This window comes from Canis aureus, chromosome 3 (assembly GCF_053574225.1).
Source record: "Canis aureus isolate CA01 chromosome 3, VMU_Caureus_v.1.0, whole genome shotgun sequence".
NCBI classification, from domain to species: domain Eukaryota; kingdom Metazoa; phylum Chordata; class Mammalia; order Carnivora; family Canidae; genus Canis; species Canis aureus.
In genome coordinates this window covers 2,267,240-2,291,181 of record NC_135613.1, presented here as the reverse complement: position 1 = coordinate 2,291,181, position 23,942 = coordinate 2,267,240, and the positions used below count along the sequence as shown (strand labels likewise).

Here is a 23,942-nt window from a genome sequence, read left to right as displayed (position 1 = left end):
TGATTTCAGCTCAGGTCATGAGATTGAGCCTTGAGTCCAACTCCACACTCAGTGTGGAGCCTGTTTAAGATTCTTTCTCTCTCTCTGTCCCCTTCCCAACCTGCTTGCACTCTCGTGCTCTCAACACACACACACACACACACACACACACACACATACACACACACGCATGCGTGCACGATGGACTACTATTCAGCCATAAAAAGGATATCTTGCCATCCGCAATGACTTGACGCTAGACAGTATAAAGCTAAGCTAATCAGTCAGTCAGAGAAATACAAATACCATATGACTTCAATCATGTTATTTAAGAATCAAAACAAATGAGCAAAGCAAAAATTAAAAATGAGAGAAACCCACACACTAAACCAAGAAACACTCTTAAGCACGTAGTACAAACTGATGGTTACCAGAAGAGGAATCGGTGGGCAGATGGCTGAAGTAGGTGATCAGCTCCGGGCGAGCTGTAGGATTACTGAGTAACTGCTGTACCCCTGGAACTAACGGAGCGCTGTATGTCAGCTACACTGAAATTAAACTCAAAACTTAAAAAAAAAAAAAAAAAATCAATCAGGCTCAGCTCTGGGAAAGGCAGGGTGGCCTGAGGAGACTGAGTCCCTGACCTTAAAGAGATTGCACGACACAAAGCCTGCATCCCTAAGATGCAGCATAGAAACAGACGTTTGAAAAACGCCTGGGGCATAGGGATGTGGAAGTAGTTCACTAATCCTAGCATATGGTAGTGGGGCAGGGATTCTTTCAGGACTTCTCCAGGAACAGAGGGGCTGCCAAGCACCATTTCCCACACAGGACCACCTGGAATAACCAGCCCAGAGCAGATATCTGCTCCTAACTCGCTAACACCCGCACTGCCGCTGCCCAGCCCCCTCTGGGGGCGTTCCCCCTCCAGCCAGGTGCGCCTTGGTCCTGGTGCTACAGGCCCCTTCTGCAGAAGACCAGCGCCAATCTTGACAATGTCATGCCTCCTGCTCTACCTCCACCTGCCACCCCGAAATTTTGCAGATCTGCCTCTATGAACAGCTGGCCTAGGCCAGGGCAACAGTAGGTCCCCTCTCACAGAGGGCTGGCATGCAAACAATACTGCTGCTACATGCCCCACCCCCACACACATTGTGGATGCACGACCGACCGACCGACCGCCACCACCGATATGCTTGTGGCTGGAGCCTGCCCAGTGTGGTGCCGCAAGCTTGGGAATGTGCAAAGCTCCCTACAGGGGCCGGCACCAATCCAGAGTGACTCCTGCCCTGGGATGAGAGAAAGATCACCACACAGACCAGACCAACTATGACCCCAGCGACCTGCTGGTCTGACTACAGGCTGTGTCTACCAACCAGAGTTCCTCAGAGGACAACACAGGAAAAGCATCCTGCAGTATGGGGCTACTGCATCTCTGGCTAATACCTGGGCTCATTCAGCCAGAGCCCAAGGCAGTCTCAGACTAGCCCACAACAGCCACAGGGAAAAATCCTGTCCATAACCGGCAAAGAACCACTGTGAACAACCAGACTGAAGAGAAGCCCCTCATCCACAACACAATGGTGCACGAACCCTACATGGGAGATACCCTTGAAGTGCTAGATCCTGATAAATGAAATTAAAAACATACTTGGTGTAATAAATAGCAAAGTAGAGGAAGCACAGGAGGACAGAGGACAGAGCAATGGAAAGTCATCAAGCTGAACAGGTGAGAGAACAAAATCATGTAAAATGAGAATAACCATAGGAAATTCAGTGACTCCTTCAAGCATAAGAACATCCTCATTATAGGGATCTTGGAAGAAGAGAGAAAAAAAAAAGAGCAGAAAATTCATTTGAAGAAATAGCAGCTGAAACTTCCCTAATCTGGGTAAAGAAACAAATATCCAGAAGCGGGAGGCACAGAGAATCCCCAACCAATTTAACCCAGTGAGGTCCACACCAAGACATGAAATAGCAGAAAGTAGTGATAAAGTGAAGATTTTAAAACCAACAAGAAAAACTTACATACAAGGGAAACCCCCTAAGGCTATCAGCTGCTTTTTCAGGAGCAACTTCGCAGGCTAGAAGGCAGTAGCAAAATACCTTCAAAGTGATGAAAAGGGAAATATTGGCAGCCAAAAACACTTGATCCAACACAGATATCATTTAGAATAGAAAGAGAGATAAAGAGTTTTCCAAACAAACAAACAAAACCCCACAGCTGACAGAGTTCCTGACCACTAAACCAGCCCTATGTGCCATCTTAAAGAGGACTCTTGGAGTGGAAAGGAAAGACCTTTCCTGAATAAGAAAAGTAGGAAGCAAAAAAAGCAGTGAAGGTAAGTTTATCTTTAAAAATCAGTCAAGGGCGTCACAAAGTAGGAGAGTGTAAGTGTGGTGCAGTAATCCAAAACGCCCATGTCGGGGGCAGACGAGTGAAGTACGGGTTCAAACTTCAGCAACCATCTACCTAATACAGACGACAGTGTGCAGAAGATGTCCTGTATAATCCTAATGGTGACCAGAAATCAAACCAGTAAGAGCAAGAAATGAAGAGAAAGGAATCAAAGTGTATCACTAAAGAAAGCCAACTAATTGTGAGAGAAGACAGCAAGAGAAGGAAGGATCAGAGAACTACAAAAACAAGTGGAGATCAAGGGACAAAATAGCAGTACGTATCTTTTAATAATTACTTTGAATGTAAATGGACTCAATGCTCCAAAAAAAAGGACATTGGTGACAGACTAGATAAAAAAGCAAGATCCATGTCTCTGCTGTCTACAGGAGACTCAGTTCAGATCTAAAGACATGCAGATTGAAAGTGAAGAGATGGAAAGCATGTATTATGCAAATAGATGTGAAAAAAGCCAGGATAGCACTACTGACATCCAACAAAAGAGATATTAAACAACGACTATCACGAGAGAAAGAAGGACACTTTGTTATCATAAAGGGGACAATCCAGCAAGATGACGGGACTCCTGGGTGGCTCAGCGGTTTGGCGCCTGCCTTCACCCCAGGGTGTGATCCCGGGGTCCTGGGATCAAGTCCCACGTCGGGCTCCCTGCAGAGAGCCTGCTTCTCCCTCTGCCTATATATATCTCTGCTTCTCTCTCTGTGTCTCTCATGAATAAATAAATAAAATCCTTTAAAAGCAAAAGATGATATTGCAGTTGAAAATATTTATTCACCCAACACGGGAGCACCCAAATACATAATGGAATTAATAACAAACATAAAAGGAGTGATTGGTAGCAATACTAGTAAGGGGCTCTAACACCCCATCCTTCATCAGTGGATAAATCATCCTTGCAAACAAGGAAACACTGACTTTGAAAGACACCTTGGACCAAATAGAGCTAATGATTTATTCAGAACTTTCCATCCTAGGTAGCAGAATATACATTCTTTTCAAGTGCACTGGAGTATTTTCCAGAACATATCACATTATTAGGCCACTAAAGATGTCAAAACAAATTCAAAAATATCCAAGTCATACTGTGCATCTTTTCCGACTACAGTGCTATGAAACTGGAAATCAACCACAAGAAAAAAGTCTGGAAAGAGTACTAGTACATGGAGGTTAAATAACATGCTGCTAAACAATGAATGGATCATCTTAGAAACCAAAGAATAAATAAAAGATTACGTGGAAACAAATGAAAATGAAAACATAACAGTCCAGAATCTGTGGGATGTAGCAAAAGTGTTTCTCAGACCTTTACAGCAATACAGGCCTACCTCAAGAAGCAAGAAAAACCTCAAGCAACCTAACCTTACACATAAGCATCTAGAAAAAAGAAAAAGCAAAACCTCAAACCAGGTTAAAGGAGGAAATAATAGAGTAGAGCAGAAACAAGTAGAAACTAAAAGGACATTAGAATAGGTCAATGAAATGACCTTCTCAAAGAACCATTAATTAACTTTTACCCAGAGTCATTCAAAGAGAGAGACACACAGAGAGAGAGAACTCAAATTCAAAAATGAACGAGGAGACATAACAACCAACACCACAGATACACAAAAGATTCTAAGAAAATATGAAAAAATTATATGCCAACAAATTCAACAACCTGGAAGAAACAGATTCCTAGAAACGTAAGACCTACCAGAGCTGAAGTGGGAAGGAATAGAAGTTTTGAACAGACCAGTTACCAATAATGAAACTGAATCAGTAATCGAAAAAATCCCACCAAACCAAAGTCCAGGACCAGTAATTTCTACCAAACACTTAAAGAGCTAATAACTACTTCTTTTCAAACTGAGAAAAACAGAGGAGAAATAAAAAGTTCCAAATTCATTCTATGAGGCCAGCATTACCCTGATACGAAAACTAGGTAACACTACTAGAAAAGAGGCTGGTATCTCTGATGAACATAGATACAAATATCCTCAAGTAAAATACTCTCAAAGTGAACCCACCAATACATTAAAATTCACCACAATCAACAGGGATTAATTGAATATTTTTCAACATTTGAATAATTTGCCACATCATACATGAAATCATAAAGAGGATAAAACCCATAGGATCATTTCTGTAGATGGCAGAAAAAGCAGTTGACAAAGTACAGCATCCATTCATGATAAAAACTGTCAACCACATAAGTTTAAAGGGAATAGACCCGAACATAATAAAGGCCATCTCTGAAAAACCCACAGTGAACATCATTCCCATGAGGAAAAATGAAGAGATTTTTTTTTCCCCCTGAGGTCAGGAACAAGACAAGGATGTTCACTCTCACTACTTTTATTTAGCATAGTATGGAATGTCCTAGCCACAGCAATCAGATAATAAAAAGAAAAAGCATCCAAGGACCACGTAAAATGTTCACTATTTGCAGTTGACTTGATACCGTAATAAAGAAAACCCTAAAGATTCCACCAAAATACTGCTAGAATTGAGAAATGAATTCAGTAAGGTCACAGGATACAAAAAAAATCAATATACAGAAATCAATTGCATTTTTATAAATTGATAATGAAAGAGTAGATAGAGAAATTAAGAAAACAGTCCCACTTATAATTGCACCCAAAATAATAAAATGCCTAGGAATAAACTTCCTCAAGGAGGCAACAGACTTGTACTCTGAAAACTATAAAATATTGTTGAAAGAACTGAAGATGACACCAGTAAATGGGAAGACATTTAAATCCTCATGGACTGGAAGACCAATGTTAAAATGTCCATACTACCCAAAGCAATCCTTAGATTTAATATAATCCCCATCAAAATATTGCTAGCATTTTTCATAGAACTGCAACAAGTAATTCTAAAGTTTGTATGGAACCATGAAAGACCCCAAATAGCCAAAGTAATCTATTTTTTTTTCTTTTTAGAGAGAGAGAGTGGGAGGCAAGGTCAGGGGAAGGCAGAGGAGAATCTTAAGCAGGTTCCATCCCTGCGGAGCCTAATATAACCCTGAGATCATGACCTGAGCTGAAATCAAAAGTTAGACACTTAAGCTACTGAGCCATCCAGGATCCTCATAGCTGAAGCAATCCTGAAAAAGAAAAAGCATAACTGGAGGTATTACAATTCTGGACTTCAAGTTATACTACAAAGCTGTAGTGATCAAAACAGTGTGCCACTGGCACACACACACACACACAGTAATGGACAAAAAGATCAATGAAACAGAATAGAAAACCCAGAATTAAACCCACAATTATATGGTCAATTAATCTTTAACAAAGGTGGCAAGAATATACAATGGGAAAAAGTTTAACAAACGGTGCTGAGAAACCTGGATAGCCACATATAAAACAATGAAAATGGACAATGTCTTTCATCACAAAAATATCAAAATGGGTTAAAGGACCCATATGTCATACGTGAAACTAAAAATCCTAGAAGAGAGCATAGGTAGTAATTTCTCTAGTTATATTTTCCTGGATAGATCTCCTAAAGCAAGAGGAATAAAAGCAAAAATAAATTGTTTAGACTATGTCAAAAAGAAAACCTTCTGCATAGCAAAGGAAACTATCAACAAAACTAAAAGCCCACTGAGGGGTAAATAACATAGCCGATACAGGGTAAGTATCCCAAATATAAAAATAAGTCAACACCCAAAAACAAATGCTCCAATTAAAAAAAAAATGGGCAGAAGACATGAACAGACATTTCTCCAAAGTACGAAATGCAGATGGCCAAGAGGCACATGAAAAGTTGCTCAATATCACTCATCATCAGGGAAAAGCAAATCAAAACTAACGTGAGATATCACATCAAGCCTGTCAGAATGGTTAAAATGGAAAACAAACAAGTTTTGTTGAGGATGAGAAAATGAAAAATGAACCTTTGTGCGCTGTTGGTGGGAAGGCAAACAGGTGCAGCTACTGTGGAAAAGAATATGGAGGTTCCTCAAAAAATTAAAAATGAAACTACCCTATGACTCATCAATCACACTACTGGGTATTTGCCTAAAGAATACAAAAACACTAATTTGTACAGATGTATGCATCCTTATGTTTACTGCAGCATTGTTTACAGTAGCCAGATTTTGGGAGCAATCCAGGTGCCCACTGATAGATGAGTGGATAAAGAGTGGTGTGTGTTTGTGTGTGTGTGTGTGTGTGTGTGCTTATTTGCATGCATTTATATTATATATATAATTCATTTTTATATTTATATGTAATATACATTGTACATAATATATAATAATGAAATCTTGTCAGTTGTAACAACATAGATGGATCTAGAGAGTATAATGCTGAGCAAAATAAGTCAGAGAAAGGCAAATACCATATGATTTCACTCATATGTGAGATTTAAACAAAACAATCAAAGGGGAAAAGAGAAAGAGACAAACCAAAAACCAGATTCTTAACTATGGAGAAGAGGTAGTTAGTTACCAGAGGCGAGTTGGGGGTAGGAGGTGGATGAAATAGATGAAGGGGATTAAGAGTACATTTATCTTGATGGACACTGAGTAATACATAAAATTGTGGAATCGTTATATTCTAAATAAAACAAACAAAAACTATGTTAACTTAACTAATAGTAATATAAAAAATAAATATGGTATTTAAAATTACAACTGAAATAATAATATAAGTCTATGTAACTAATTGGCTAATGGGGAAATGGAAAAATTAAGGCTTATCAATCTAAAAAAATATAGAAAGGAAAAATAGTAAAAAACTGATGAAGTATAAGAAATTAAAACCCAGATACACAACCAATCACACTAAATGTCAGTAAGCTACATATTTCAGCTAATAGTCTTTAATTTTTAGACAATAAAAAGCAACTTTTTAAAATCACATTTATCTATTCTGATAACTTTTTTTTTACATTTAAAAAATTTCTAGTTATTTAGTATATAGTGTATTATTGGTTTCAGGACCAGAATTCAGTGATTCATCACTTAAATATAGTATGCAGTGCTCATCACAGTAAGTACCTTCATTAATACCTATTACCCCATTTAGGCCATCCCCAGCCCACCTCCCCTCCAGAAACCCTCAGTTTCATCTCAATATTTAAGAGTTTCTTATGGTTTGTTACCCAACCCCACTTTTTTTTTTCTTCTCATATGTTCATCTGTTTTCTTTCTTAAATTCCACCTATGAGTGAAATCGAATCAATCAAGGACACCAAAGGCATCCGAGGATTAAAAGAAGCTCCATCATGCCAATTAAAACCAAAGCAAAATAGTTCAGCTATGGAGTAAGGAGAAAGAAATATTACCAAAACTAAAGAGAAAATTTTAATTGTCAATGATTAAATTCAGCAGGAATATATAAAAATCTTAAGTTTATTTGTTCTTAATAATGTATTTGTGAAGTAAAAAAATTGACAAGAACGTGTCTCAATACATGCAGAGAATGCTTTTCTAACACAATAGAATTCAATCAGAAAACAAACAACACCCCCTACACACACACACACACACACACACACACACACTAAACCAGAAGTATCCCCAAGTATTGCAAATTAAGCCATACACTTCTAATTAATCCACGGGAAACATAATAAAATCACAACGAAAATTAGAACAATTTAAAAATGAAAGATAACAAAATCATGACATAGTTTGTGAGATAGCTAACACAGTGCCTAGAGGAAAATAAGCCTAAAATGTCTATATTGGAAAAAAAGAAATACTAAAAATCAGTTATCTAAAAGGGGCTTCCAAAAAAAATTAAAAAAAATAAAATAAAATAAAAGGGGCTTCCAAGTGGCTTAAAGTATCAGAAGTCTAAAAACTAGTAGAAATGTGGAAATAAATATAGTATAGGGGATGCCTGTGGCACAGTCTTTTAAGTATCTGAGTCTTGGCATCCACTCAGGTTGTGATCTCAGGGTCTTGAATTCTAGTTCCACATCAAGCTCATGCTCAGCACAAAGGCTGCTTGAGCCTCTCTTTCCCTCTCCCTCTGTCCCCCACCACACACACACACACCCACAAACACACTATCTCTCAAATAGATCTTATAAATAAATATAGAATATAATAAAACTTAAAATAGATACAATAGTGAAATTCAACAAAATCAAGAGCTATTTATTTGTAAAGATGAACAAAGTTGACCGAATCTTGCAAGGAAAAATGAAAAAGGTACAAATTACCAACATCGGAAATTGAGAAGGAGACGTTACTACAGACTCTATAGATGTTAAAATACTAATAATTGGACGTTATCAACTTATTTATGCCCATAAGGCTTAATCTACATATGAAATAGGCTAATAAGGTAAAAATATAGTCTTTGCAAACTGGCATTATTAATAAAGTGTAAAGAGGTTTATCATGTTCTCTACTGAATAAAATAAATCCGTAATTCCTAACTTTTAACAAAAAATCATCATGCCCAAATGAACCAGACACAAACTTTATCAGAAAGAAGGAAAAAAGGGAGCATTTTCTACCTTACGTCATGAAGCCAGGCTAATCTTAATGGTAAAACCTGATGAGCATATTACAAGAAAGGAGAAGACTTAACAATTTGCTTCTCAAACAAAATCCTATGTAACGTATTGGCAAACCAATACCAATAATACAAAAATTTAATACTACAACCAGGTATTACAAGGACAGGTTATAACATTTGAAAAAAGCTATTAATGTAAATTAAAATATTGAGAGGAAAACTATAAATTCCTAGCATCGATCTCAATAGATGCAGAAAAGTATACATATGATTTTCTTGTTCATGAAAAAAAGCTCTTTGGACCCTAGAAATATCAAGGAATTTAATCTGATCAAGGGTAACTTCCAAAAAAAAAAATTGCAAATATGAGACCTCATGGTATAAAAGAGTGAAGCTTTCTCCCTGAAATTGGAAATGACACAAGGTTGTCTACTATTGCTACTTTATTCAATTATGCTGTAGGTTTTAGCCAGTACAGTAACATAAAAGTAAGGAATTACAGTGAAAATACTGGAAAGATGAAATAAAGTTGTCACTCTTCATAGACCACATGATTGAGTTGAATGCGTAAAAATGAAAAAAAAACTACAGTGAAACTATTATAAGTTTACATGATTATTAGTTATAAAGTAATCAGATTTCATTTTCTAGTAATAGAGAAAACAACAGTACTGCTCTAATAGTTAAAGGACTTCTATTAAATAGTAATAGAACCTAAAGAATGATGTGTGAGACCTCTAAACAGAAAACCACAAGACAGTGAGAGGAATTCAATAATTTGTGTCTACTAAAGTGGAGAAAATTAAGCCACACAGTGGGGGAAGGGGCAATGATAGTACATCTAGCGCAGGACTCCTATTCATAACGTACAACGTGCTTGACACATAAACATAAACCAACCGCATCACAAAATGCAAGAATCTGAACACGGACTGCACCAAAGAGGATATCCAAGTAGACTTATTACCAACAAAGTTTCTTAGCATCAAACCATCAAGATACTGTGAATTAATACCTAAGTGAAATACAGTTGCACATCACTACGATGACTAAAATCAAAAAATCATAAATAACTAGCTTTACCAGGTGTTGGTGAAGACTTACAGCAGCCTGAGCTTTTACACATTGCTGGTCAGAGTATAAAGTGCACATCCTCATTAGAAAAATATTTGGACACACACACTAAAGTTGAAGCAATGCATATCCTATAATCTTTCGCTCTATTCCTAAATATGCAATGTAGCTCAATTCATTTATCTATGCACCCAAAGATATACATGGAATATTTAGAGTTGTACTTTTCAAACAGGCCTGAAACTCAAGTACCCAAATGTCCACCAATAAGATAATAAACAAATAAATTGTAGTATATTTATATTATGAAATTATTTTCCAAACAATGGGAAAAATTAACTCTGATTACATACAACCATGGGAATCATCGAGCTAAAGAAGCCAGTGTACAATCTATTAATTCAATTTTTAAAATATCCTGAAGAAGGCAAATTAATGTAGTATTAAGTTACTGAAGATGTTACCCTAAGTCTTGACAACTGGGTACATGACATGGGGTCTTGACATGGGGTACAGGAGATGCTTTTGAGGAGCTAGTGATGCTAAATGGATATATCTGGATGATAGTTACATGGGTTTGTTTGTGTTATAAGATTCTATGGGGATAAAACCTTGAGCTTTATACACTTTGTTTGCATAACTGTCTTCAAGTACAAAAGTTGACCCCACACAAAAAATTTAAGGGAGTCCCCCCGGGATTGTGTTTTTAATATGGCGACTATATCTATATATAAATTCACTAATAGAAAATTGCATGTTAATGGAAAAATCAAACCTTTTGAAGTATTGTTTGTTGATTTATTATGGTCTTGTATTGTTTGGGAAGAGATTTAGATTGAAAATGTTCCATTTTAAGATAACGTTTTCTATGTAGCGTATTTTAGTAATTAGTTTTGTTTCTGTTTGTTTCCTTATTTGTTGGCCACACTGCCCACTGCCGTGGATTCACATTTTAGCTTTTCCACTTCTTAGCTTTGGATAAATATGGACAAGATGACTGGAATCCATATAACATACCCGTTTTTTTTAGACTCACTGGATGTTCAAGAATGGCCACTTCTATACTACGTGCTATGATTTAACTTACATCAGTTGATTTCAGTCCATACCTACTCTGAGATCATATTTACATTTGAGAGAAAGTATCTTCACAGTAACCCAACAAAACCCAAAGGGGTCGTACATAGCAGATCATGCAACAAATGCTGGGCAGTTCACGGTATTAGTTTCCTTTTTTAATAAAGTGTATTTGTTCTTGTGTGCATGCACGTACACGTTTTGGAGCACAGCTGTTATTATAAGCTGATACTGAAGGAACACTTAAACTGAATATTGGGAACATCTTTGCATTAATCCCTCCAAGAGTAGGAGTCTCCCTAATTAAGATTTGAATATATAGGGGTTTAAGCTGAATTGCCTTGTCAAAGTAACTTCAAGATATTCAGTTCCAATAATCTTGAATCAATCCTATTTGAAATAATTAGAGGGAAAAGAAAAACCACTGAGGATTTGGTAATAAAGGCATAATGCAATTTTGTTGGCAGAGTAGAATGAGAGATTTTTGCAAAGAGGACTTACTTAGATTATCAAAGAGGACATGGGAGTTATAAACTCAACCCAATTTTATTCCCTCATCTGTTACAGTTGGGAGAAAGAGGAAATATGTAACAAAGCTAGAAACTTATTTAGGACTGCACAAGAGAGAGTCAATATTTGAGGGGCGCCTGGGTGGCTCAGTTGGTTAAGCGTCTTCCTTCGACTCAGGTCATGATCTCAGGGTCCTGGGATCAAGTCCCTTATCAGGCTCTCTGCTCAGTGGAGAGTCTGCTTCCCCCTCTGCCTCTCCCCCTGCTTGTGCATTTGTGCGTCCTCTCAAAAAAAATAAATATCTAAAAAAAAAAAAAAAAAAAAAAAAAAGCACAGCACCTGCTGTCTTCCAGAGATGTTAAATAAAATTGAAGAAACAAGGTACCAGGATTGCCACGCGGGGAGGTCAAGTCGACAGCCGTGAGGGTGTGTGTGTGTGTCCAGTGTCTCGGGCCGGCATGAAGCAGCTTTCTTCCCCTGGGGTCTGTGCGCTCACGGACACACACACCACTTCTGAGGTGAGGCCTTGACTCCATCTACACCTTGGGCACCATTTTGGGTGTGGATGTGTGCACATGTCTCATGTGCACGCGAGGGGAGTCTGCTTCACCCTCTCCTCCTATCCCTCCCCCTGCTCATGCTCTCTCTCACGCTCACTCTCAAAATCTTGAAAAAAAAAAAAAAGTCACTATCCGAGTCAAAAATTGGGCAAAAACAATACTGTAGAACGGAGCAGCACACCTCAAACAAAACACACTAAAAACCACACATGCACACACACATACCTGCGGCAACAAGTATAAGGACAGGGAAACCAAATTTGTAAAGCCTCCAGAATTAAAAGTACGTAATATTTTATTATAACAGGTATTAATAGAAAAGTGGAAAATCTAACTCTGTTCTCATTATTATTGATTTTTCATTATAAACCATCATAGATGCTGTCTATTTACAATGTGACTGTTCAGATTTTACGGTTAATAAAAATATAGGATGCAAGAGGTTCAAAAAGTTAGTTCACACCTCAGCGGCTTGAAGATTTTTTCCCATGGCATCAAAAGAGTACAACCATAAATTACTTAGTTTTAAGGACCTCACCTCTTGATCTGAGGAAAAGGATGAGGGTTACTGTGGAGAAGAGGAAAATGGTGGAGTGGAGGACTTGCCACGTGGGTATGCAAGACTCTCCAATTTCCAGGTTCACGTAAGACGAATGTACGAAAGGAGAACGACGCATTATCTCCCCATTTGGAGAGCATCTGAAAAAGGTCTAGCCACGTAGCATGCTCTTCGGCAGTCCGCTAGGAGACCCAGACAGGGGCCAGTGAAGACTTGAACCAGAGTCACCCTTAGGAGCCATTTTCCCCTTGGAGCCTAAACCATTTTGAAATATGTCTAAGTCCACGAGTTTCTCGGGGAAAGAGAGCATTTCTCTCCCTTTCTCAAGAGCACTACTATTTAGGTAATAGAAAAGTAGGACTTAGGAGCTTTATTTATTTGATACTAAAGCCCCCATCTGACTCAAGTTCTAATTTAATTCTGAAGTACTCTCTGTAAATAGGACAGGTTTTAAGAAGTAAAATAGAATGCCTCCTCTTTATAGTCTGGCTTGCTGAAATTCTCATAATACTACAACAGAAAATCATGAAAATCCTGGTGGTCAGCTGCTCCCTGGGTGCATTTTAGAAGGCAGGAATGTCTTGGTATGCATTGGAGGGGATCAAAAGCCTGAACATCAGCCATGACAGTGAAAGGGTAACACATGAGCATACGTTGTCAAGAGAAAAACCAAACGTCCTCAGGAGCATCTCTACCCTGCTGGTATCCCTGGTTATTTACATTCTAAGTTGTTCCTGTTTAATAATCTATAGACTGGTAAACCATCTAGTTTAACAATTTAGAAATTATCATGTCATTGGTGGGCATAGTAGATCTCAAAAAGTTTTATCTCTAGTCACTAAGGAGCTGACATCTGCTGCTGAAATTATTTTCCAGGACTTTCACATTCTCAACAGTTTTAAGTTTCCGAACTCGCTGTCTTTTTCCATCACATATTCAGTTCACATCTTCCTATTTTATAAACCTCCACTGTTCCTCTCATCCCTATTCAATTATAAATTCTCTTATTTTGCATTCCCCTGTTGACTATAATTTACTGCTCATGGCTTCCACCCTTCTCCTTGTAGAAGGCTCTAGAATTATTTATTGAGCCCCACCAGTATATCTAAATTTGTCAAATCATTTTTTTTTCTCTCTTACAGTCTGAAAGGAGAGGCTGTTTATTTCAATCGATGCCTGCAAAAACAGCTCATGGAAACTAGTTAGAAGCAAATTCCCAAGTAACTTAGACTTGGCAGTATGCCATTACCTTTGATTATAAAAGGGCAAAATTAATGGGCAATTCATGAGGCTCTGTGACACAGAGGTGACAGGAAGTCACTACGATTCAAATGGTAGAAGTCAAGGAGTTGTTTACACTAGGTGCCATTCCATTTTTTTCCTCCCATCGTATGTGAAAACGGTCTGACTTTCGTGGCCAATTGAAACGGGTTTCTCCTTCCAGACCACTTTGTCGCATCTCTTGTGTTTAGAAAATTAATCTTTAATGAATGCTAATCAAGTTTCTAATTATAATATCTTTATATTTAATGTTTGTGTATCAGATGAAAGGCAAACATTTTGGGGCCAGTCACAAAGGACATGAATAATTTCCTCAGAAGCTTATCTAATTAATTTTATTGCTCTATAATATCTTTAAAATTTGAACTGCCATCATTTCATTAGTTTAGATAAAAGTGAATCTTCAGCACTTAAATATGACACTCGCAGTAATTTCAATCGTGCGTGTTCATCTAATGTAGATAATGTTAACACGTTTGGGGGGTATTTGGGGGACATGAGGGACTAGTTTTCTGGATTATTTTATTGTTTTTCTCCCAGTTTTAACAGGTTCAAGAAATAATCAGTACATTTCTGATATATACTTAGGGAAACAAAATAAAACCAAGCGTCTTTTCTTACCTGTCTTCTTTAAGCTAATATTTTAAAATTGTAAATCTCACCAAGAATATTTCTATGGCTTGACCAAGATCACATGATATAGCCTATACTCATTAGCATAGAACAGAAGACTCTTCCTGAGTTGGCCTCAACTCTGTGTCCTGGCATCACTACCAACTTCTTCTCTGGACGCTCTCACTATTGGGGCTACTGATGTATTGGTGATGGCATCGTCTCTGAGCTTCTGGGCCTTTGCAGATGTGGCTAACTCTATTTGAAAGATCTTTCCACCTTCCTTTACCTAGGGTGCTTCTATTCATTATTTAAAGTTAATTCAAAGGTCATTTCTTCCTTTAAATCTTTCCTGTGACTGCAGGACAATGACTTCGCCTCCTGTGTTGTTCTGCAGCACTTTGTAAAGTATTCTGTAGATAGATAAAGGTATAAAAAATGATTGTATTTCCTAGAATACTGTGGATTCCTTGCTAATAGCTTTGTCTTAGTAACTGGGAATACAAATGAAATTATTTACTGGTTAACTGAAGAATGATGAAAGAATAAGTGAATGAATGACAAAAGGGTATTATCAAAAATCTCACAAGGGAGTTGTGAGCTTTTTATTTTATTTATTTATTTATTTATTTATTTATTTATTTATTTATAATAAATTTATTTTTTATTGGTGTTCAATTTGCCAACATACAGAATAATACCCAGTGCTCATCCCATCAAGTGCCCCCCTTAGTGCCCGTCACCCATTCACCCCCACCCCCTGCCCTCCTCCCCTTCCACCACCCCTAGTTCGTTTCCCAGAGTTAGGAGTCTTCCATGTTCTGTCTCCCTTTCTGATATGTCCTACCCATTTCTTCTCCCTTCCCCTCTCTTCCCTTTCACTATTATTTATATTCCCCAAAATGAGTGAGACCGTATAATGTTTGTCCTTCTCCGATTGACTTATTTCACTCAGCATAATACCCTCCAGTTCCATCCACGTTGAAGCAAGTGGTTCTAATGGCTGAGTAATAGTTGTGAGCTTTTTAAACCTCCTTGAGCTTTTACCTTATAATATGCTGAAGAATGAATTCAAGGAGCCATGTACAACTAAATTAATTTCATATATACTTGGGTTTTTTTGTTTTGTTTTTTTTTGTTTTGTTTTGTTTTTTGGGGGTTTTCTTAGGACAGGAACTAGTTTGTGATAGTATTATCCCATCCTTGTCCAATGTAGAACCATGAGTAGAGACTTGGTAGAAGAAATCCAGTCCCACCTGCAGTTGCCCAAAACCGTCTCTGCAACAGAGATCTGAGCAGGATGAGAAATGCTAACATCCTGCCCCTCCTGGGCATAGAGCCCTTGACTAGCAGCCTGGGGGTGAGGGAGCCCTGTGTTCATGATTATTTTAGTCCAGAGGGTATTTTTGATCTTCCTGAGCTCTAGGAGTAGGGGGAATGAGCAAATATTGGTTCAAATAACACCTATCTTACCAACGTTTTGTAGATTTTCTAGAATAAATGTTTTTATTTGCTATATGTCCTTAGGACCTTTTCCAAAGACTTCAATTTAAAATACATGTTTTTTTTTTAAACCAGTTTTTTTCTGGGAAATGGGATGGTGGTGTTCCTCATGCTGGCATGACACAAGTCAAAATATAGAAAACAAAAAAAAAATTTTTTTTTCTTAAAAACCTAAATTGTTTGTTAAAAAGGCTTTGGGAGAAGAAATGTAATTTGGGCCCAGTCTTAAAGGCTAACAAGGAATTCAACAGTTATAAAGAGAAGGGATTACGTTACATTGTTAGTTCAGGTTAACTGACCAGTATGTTTTAATCATGCTGCTAAGGCTACAGAAAGCCTGTCTTGTCATAATCCACCAGCATATCATTTTTCAGTGCCAAGATGTACAGTTTAGGTTTAAATGTTTTAGTCAGGCATACTATAAACTACTAAATTAAAAGGAAACACCTAAAAATATATCCAAGTCCACTGTATAAACAATTAATTTAGTACATTTGGGCAATTATCAAGAGTAAAAATACACTAAATTTCGGTAAACATAATACACAAAGTACATAGTATGAGATTACAGTTATGAGCGGTAGATTCCACATTGAGTTCTCAGTTTTCCATAGGCCAAAGCAAAGAAGAATACATAATCATTTCCAAAATGCCCATTGTCCGTCCATTGGATTACAAGACATTATTTACTTGTGGAAGTGCTAGGACCTATTAAGTATCATAACTGGCACAACATTCTGTCATTCATGATCTTCTAACAGTACTTACAGATCCCCATCCCATGTCACTTCTAACCAAAAAATCAGAAAGATGTTATTCCAAGGCTCTGAGCCCCGGAACAGTTAAATACCACCTTATCTCTGACACTACACATGAGGAAAGGTGTGGCACTTAATGTTGAGAGTCAGCCCAATAAGCACCTTATGGAGTGTTTATCGTATATGCTGGAGTCTTACCAACTGTTGGCCATCTAGGAGACTATTGCAATTATTTGCAGCTCTGAGACCAGGAAAAGAGGAGAAAAGAACACAGGCTTTACTCTAACCGTCCCTTGACAAAATGGGAGAAAAGCGAAATCTGTGTATGCGTGTTTGCCTGTCAGGTGTGTGTGCAGCGTAGAGGGAAAACAAAGGCTATTTGTTGGTAGACTTGACCCAATCAACCATTGCCTGTGAATCTGACTCCTCAAGGTTGGCATCTTCACTTTACAAGGAGCAAAATCATGTTTAAAGACAGCTTTTCCTTGTACTTAACAGTTTCCAAAGACTATGCACTTATTTTTCACTGTCTATACTGTATATATAGTTTATGAAGCCTATGTTGATCATTGGCTATCTGTTCATTGAAGGGTAGAGAGATGGAAGACAACCTAACAGAAGGCTCCTGTCATCATTTATATATAAAGGATGGAGAGTTGGTCCAGGATGTGGAACAGAGAAATGAAGGCTAAATAAGCAACTTACAGAATGGAGATACAGAAAAAATTACAAAATAAAATTCACCAGTTGAAGGGACTCTGCTTGGGTTAATTAGTATAGTACTTGGGCTAAAAAAATGACATTTAAATTGTTCAGTCTCTTCAGGGAGGCTTGCAGATTATTAGTACAGTTCTGAGAATGTTAAGGATATAACCATTTTGGCATTTGATATTTAGACCCAAACTTCAAATAGTGGCCATTCATAAGTATTTTTAAGAAAACTATGTATTCTCGAAGAAGTGGCAGTGATTATTTACCTTTAACAACTGTACTTTGTTTTGAACTTCATCAGTATTATACTGTGCAAAGGTCTCATGTTTGGGAGGCCAAAGCTGCATCTTGGGGTGAATTTTTAACTGAATAATATTGGTAAACGCGTACATTCCTTTGAATGTCAGTCTCCCCACCTGAAGTATGAAAACTACGTTGAATTGAATGTGATTTATAGCTCTATTCGATCTAGCTATAATTTACATAGGATTGTATGATACACTAATGTATATATATATTTTTTTTAATTTTTTTTTTTATTTATTTATGATAGTCACAGAGAGAGCGAGAGAGAGATGCAGAGACACAGGCATAGGTAGAAGCAGGCTCCATGCACCAGGAGCCCGATGTGGGATTCGATCCCGGGTCTCCAGGATTGCGCCCTGGGCCAAAGGCAGGCGCCAAACCGCTGCGCCACCCAGGGATCCCCCACTAATGTAAATATCCCATTGTATATACTCAACAGTATGCTTGAGCTCATCACGTTGACAACCACAAAGGGTAAAGGCTGAAGTCACCTTGACTTCGTGCTAATACTGTCTGAGCACTTGATGTTTTTTCTTAAGTTTTATGATTCTGGAAATAAAGTTATTCAGTTTCCATTTTCTCTGGAATAAAAGGAGGTTATGTAACTTGTTTAGGATCATGTAGGGAGTAGAAGGCAAAGTAGAACCCCAAACACTGCTGTTTAGGGCAAGCAGTATATTCCCTTTTATGCTCTAGCAGCTGCTATTCAGGTAATGATCAGGCTAGAAAAGAAGTATAAATCTTTAAGGATATAATTGTACTTTATCTTAAAAACCTTATACCATATTTATCCATCTTATACAAGTGAATAAACATAAAATGTAAGTTCCTTGACTTAGGATCCAGTAATTTTTTTAAAACTTCCCTTTCCATCAAAACTAGAGAGGTCCACGATTCCTCTCTAAATGAAGAATAAATTCATTTATTAGAGATAGGATAGTAAAAGAGAAAGGGTTTATCAGGTGAGACATTTAAGACCATTGGCTTGATTTTCAGGAAGCGAGGTTATGTTCCATGACTGAGGTGGTAGGGATTCCACAGAATAATATTCATCCATCTATAGTTAATCAAATTAGAATATTGGAGAGTAGCCATGCTAGTTAACTAAATTCAAATCTTGTAGCATTGCCAGTAGGTTTAACCAACTATAAATTTATAATATGGCTAAGATTATTTTAGTGCGTAATTTAGAAATATTTTCCTATATCACACACACACCAAAAAAAAAAAAAATGAGTGAAGGGTTTTAGAGATCTGCATTTAATCAATTACCACAAAGACGACTTTGATATATCAAATAACAAGTCTGTTTCTTCATATTCAAAAGCTATACACTTCCCCCCCCTCTTGGTTTACATATAAATATTCAGTGCCGTAGAAACACAAATAAATAATTGGCCATCACCAATGCCTTCTGTGTAATTCATAAGAGATCAAAAGATTATTACATGGTACAAACTGTATTGCATATATCACAAATGAAAAATCATCACATGGCCAAAGTCAGCAGTGGATCAGTGCACCAGATTTCTGTGCAGGCATGTGTGTGCGTGTGTGTAACTTTTAAAATTTAAGGACTTAAGGATTAAGGATTATATATTAAATTCTCTTGCTATTGGAATTGACCTGGAAAGATGAGAAGATTATTATTATCTGTTTACACTGATGAAAATCTTTATGAAAATGACAATATTAAAATGACTTAGGCTTATCTTATACAAAAAAATCCCAAGGTCAATTTTTGATTAAAAAAATAAAATTCATAAAAGGTATGATTCCCCATCTTTAATATTATCTTTATCATTATTAAGGAAACACGCTCAACAAGTGATTTGGTTCTGGCCTTTTCCTGGGTTTTTGATGTTCACCTTTAATATATGGCCGGTCAAATATGGCAATAGCACAAAAGTGGCTTGAGTTCTACCCAAGATAAACAAAGAGATAAATCTTTGTTGCATAGGGCATTTTTTTTTCTTTTCTATAATGGATTTTAGCATTAAAATAAAGCTCTCTTCATCTTGGAAACCTCTAAATTTTTCAGAGATGGTCTTTGTCAAGTTAAGCTCCAGCAAATGGGGTTTGAAATCCTAACTTAGACCTCGAGCAGTCAAGCTCATGCTGTTTTTCCCTATTGAATGGTCAGATTCCATCATCACTATGTTGAAAACACCCTAATTAAAGGGGAGTTGAAACAGACACACATGCTTTCAAGAAGAAAGTTGAGTTGCACGTTAAAAATGAAGTACCCTCAATGCTGATGTTATTTTTTCCTTCCCATAGGGAACCACAGTCAGATATCACGAGTGCCTGTTGCTATTAAAGTGCTGGATGTCAATGACAACGCCCCTGAATTCGCATCCGAATATGAGGCATTTTTATGTGAAAATGGAAAACCCGGCCAAGTAAATATCTCCATGTTGTTAATGCTGAATATGTTTGTATACAACTGTCTCATATTTGATTAACCTGCATTATAGAGAGCATCTCATCATTTATGGTCTACAAAGTCACAGGCAGGAAACATCCCAATGGGAACAGAGAAGGAGCATTTTTCTTCCTGAGATGTTAATTCTACGTACTTAGGACCAAATTGACTCCTGAAGTCGAACCACCTGCTGTGCCATGACCCTACAGCCAAGTAACTATCTTAAAATAGCTCGGGCTACGGCTACAACAGGGAGGTCTGGGGGGGGGGGGGCGTAAGATTTTTGCCTTCACATGACAGGAAACAAGAGAAAAGCTCACGGGGAGGGCAGATTGGTTTCATACCAACCATAAGAACAACACCTAAGAGTGGAACCCTTAGGAAGACCAGTGGTGGAAAGTGATTTTTTGCAACCTGTAAAAATGTAGATTTAGATAATCATAGGATGAACAGCATGTTTTAGACGTGCAAGTAAAGCATCTGAAAATTGTGTATTGATGAATTTTTTTAACCTGTCTTATTTAGCATAGATAGGGACAAGGAAAACAGACAAAAAAAACAAAATAATAAAGAAATAGAGAGACAGGAAGGAAAGACAAAGGAGGGAGGAAGAGAGAAGAACAGAAAGAGAAACAAAACCTGCTCTACTCTGAATGTCAAAATGGAAATAGTCTATGTAAAGTTCTAAAAAACACAAATGTAATACATTTATTTTAACAAGGTGCCAAAGTACTGTATGTTTAAGAAATTTATCGTTTTTCAACTTCCTAATTTATTTCTGGATGGTGACATTTTAATTTAAATAAACAGCAGCTGACAGCATGACACTGGAGTTGTTAATCCAACTATTCTTGGGCCTCATGTGGGTGTTAGGAATTAAACTTACTATTTGCCAAATAGCTTACCTGACAAGAGTCAGATTTTTTTTTCACCTAAAGAAAGGAATAGCACTGTAGCCCTATACTTTAATTATTACAAAAGATCAATGTGTTACCCTCCTGTGAAACAGTGGACAGTTTCCCTTAGACTACTCTCCTAGATCTGAAGGATTAGCCTCATTTTCATCTCCCAAAATAAGACACTAATACGTGCGTGCACACACAGCAAGTAAAGCTAAGATTCTAGCAATAAAACTGATTAATTTCAAATACCTAGGTCTCATAAATGTTGTTATAATCAAAATATTCATGTTTAGCAGTGATACACTCTTAAAAATATTCTAACATTGACTTAAATGTTGCCGATTTCATCATGTGGAATTGCCGTCTATCATATCTTTTGAACATTTTCATTTGTAATCTTTTGAGGGTAGAGAGTGTATGTGTATGTGGGGGGTGTGTGTTTGGCAGTAATTATCATCTGGCTAAATTGGCGGATGAGTTGGCAAAGAGAGTTCGATTTACACAGGTTAGTTTCAAGGGTATGGTTGTGTGGGCCAGATTGTTCCCCGGGTAATGTAGCCAACCACAGACTTCTAAGCCAGACGTTTTTGATCACACAGAATCTGTCAAATGCTTTAGAATTTAAATAAAGCCCCATTTTCATGCAAAACTCATCACACAAGTTCAGAGAGTCAATGGCATTGATATTTCAAAATTCCCACATTGGCTTCACTTGTGATATTGACATATGCGTGCCTTTGGACCTCCAGGAATCTGGAGGTTTACCCTGTGGATTTTCACTGTTTCCAAGGTTTTAATGATTCCTCAGCAGTTCTTATCCTCAGAAAAAAAAATGCATTGTTTCATCATCTTTCCTCTGCAAGATCAAAATAAAAAAAATCAGTTGATTCTTTGTTTTATGATTTTTGCACATCAAAATGACTCATTCTGTGAAGAAGTGTTTGTTGTGTATCTGTACAATGTCATTACCTTATCCTCCAGTGAATCTATTTAGTTATGTTTATCAGAGTTCATATTTACATAAAAGAACAGATTTTTGACTGTTCACATAAACTTTGGACATATGACTGACTGTCCAAACTTCGTCGATACACACAAAGCTGTTCCGACAACTCCTGCAATCCCTGCATCTTCTGTGCTAGTCAGAACTCATGTGTGATTCATTACACCATTTCTAGGTCACTTTTAATGGCTCAAGTAGCTCGTTTTTATATTTAACATTTTCCAAAATTCATACTTGTTATCGACACTAAATAGTGTTTATGAAAGTTCAACATAGATGCACTTTCAATCATCTCTCATAACACCACAAAAAACACTTACTCACTTTGAAATCAGAATATTCATTACGAGGTGATCACACACTCATCAGAAACAAATGTCAATAACTGAATTAGCACTAAATTCATAGTTCTATCGCATTTTCAACCATTAATGCCTGCTTTGAAACAGCCTCAGGGAAGGGAATGTAGGCGACTCTAAAATGTCTGGTTTGCCTGGAAGGTGCGGATTTAAGGCTGAACTCAAAGAGGATCAGCTTCCTGAGAAAGGATGCAGCTGGAGATCGCTAGTCATAATCAAGGGCAAGCCACTAAAAAAACTCAGTCTGTAAAAACCTTCTGGACTGAGAACACCTCTAGGAGGAGGTTTTTAAAACATCTCACGAGATGAAAACCACCATCAACGTGAACACAGAGAATCCTACTATGCTTGATTAGCCTTTTCCACTGAACTGGACTCATTTAAAGAATCAAGTAATAAATAATAATTTTAACACGGAAGGAAGCACGCCACTTTCCTCTTCTCCATTCATAGACCTCCAGTACGTGATGCATCTGTGCTAGAATTGTCATAGGTTCACTTTGAAAGTAGAATTGGGATTCCTGGCTGCTTTTCCCACCTTTTCATTATTGTGAAGGGAAAGATGACATTTTCTTGAGTTTTTTTCTTAAGTAACAACCACCCATGACAGAAATAGTTCATAGTCCGTATTATACAGAAATCTGTGTGAATCGCTTTTCACTAGAATCATTTCAAATAACCTCTCCATTACATAAGCAACATTAATATGGTATTTTCTGTTGCTAGTTATTTCTATTAAAATAAAATTTTCCCCAGTAGTTATAGGTAATTTATCTCAACTCAAAGTCTTAAGATACCTTTAGTCTCCAACTCAATCATGGGATGATCTGATCATCTACTGACCATTTGATCCTCAGTTTAACAGAAAAAAAAAAAAAAAAGATTTTTTCCACTGACTCCTCCCTACTGGCCAAGACAGAAATGATGTTTTGGATTAAAATTTCAAAATTAGAAATTGAAAAAATTTCAAAATATGTAACTACAGTTTATATGTCTAATAGGTTGGCAGGCTTGGGTCAGTCAGTACATTTTTATTAAACTCAAGCTATGTACCAGGACTTGGGGAGGTACTGGGGATTTAGTGGCAAACAACACCCTAAACAACTAAACAACAGTCTTTTTCCCTTCTAGAGTTTTCTCTCTGGCAAACACGTAATAAAATTAGAAATCATAGAATTGCATGAACATGCCCCAAATCCTCCGGGCAGAAAGGAGGCTGAAGAGCTGAAGGGAAATGGAGCTCTCTTTCTGAAAGAACCTCTTAATATAGGACCCGTCCCACCAGAGACAGGAAACATCTATCAAGAGCTGAAAAGGAGTCAGCTGGGGATAAACCGGGTTCTCTCTGAAGAGAATGGTAATCTGGCTGGACGGGTGGAGGAGCAGGTAACAGCTGTGGAGAGACCAGCAACTTCCTTCAGTGTGCTTGACAAGAGCTCA

General features: G+C 37.4%; 1 protein-coding gene across 5 annotated transcripts in view; it reads left to right on the top strand.

Moving 5' to 3' along the window:
* The window catches only part of LOC144306243 (cadherin-8), a 358,000-nt gene that overhangs the window by 270,224 nt on the left and 63,834 nt on the right, over nucleotides 1-23,942 (top strand). For 4 of the 5 annotated variants that reach the window (XM_077885706.1, XM_077885704.1, XM_077885705.1 and 1 more), the window contains one exon: nucleotides 20,094-20,215. The exons of the other annotated variant lie outside the window; for it this stretch is intronic. In XM_077885706.1, the coding sequence (XP_077741832.1) occupies nucleotides 20,094-20,215 (122 nt within the window). The remainder of the gene's footprint in view (nucleotides 1-20,093; nucleotides 20,216-23,942) is intronic. 5 annotated transcript variants of the gene reach the window in all.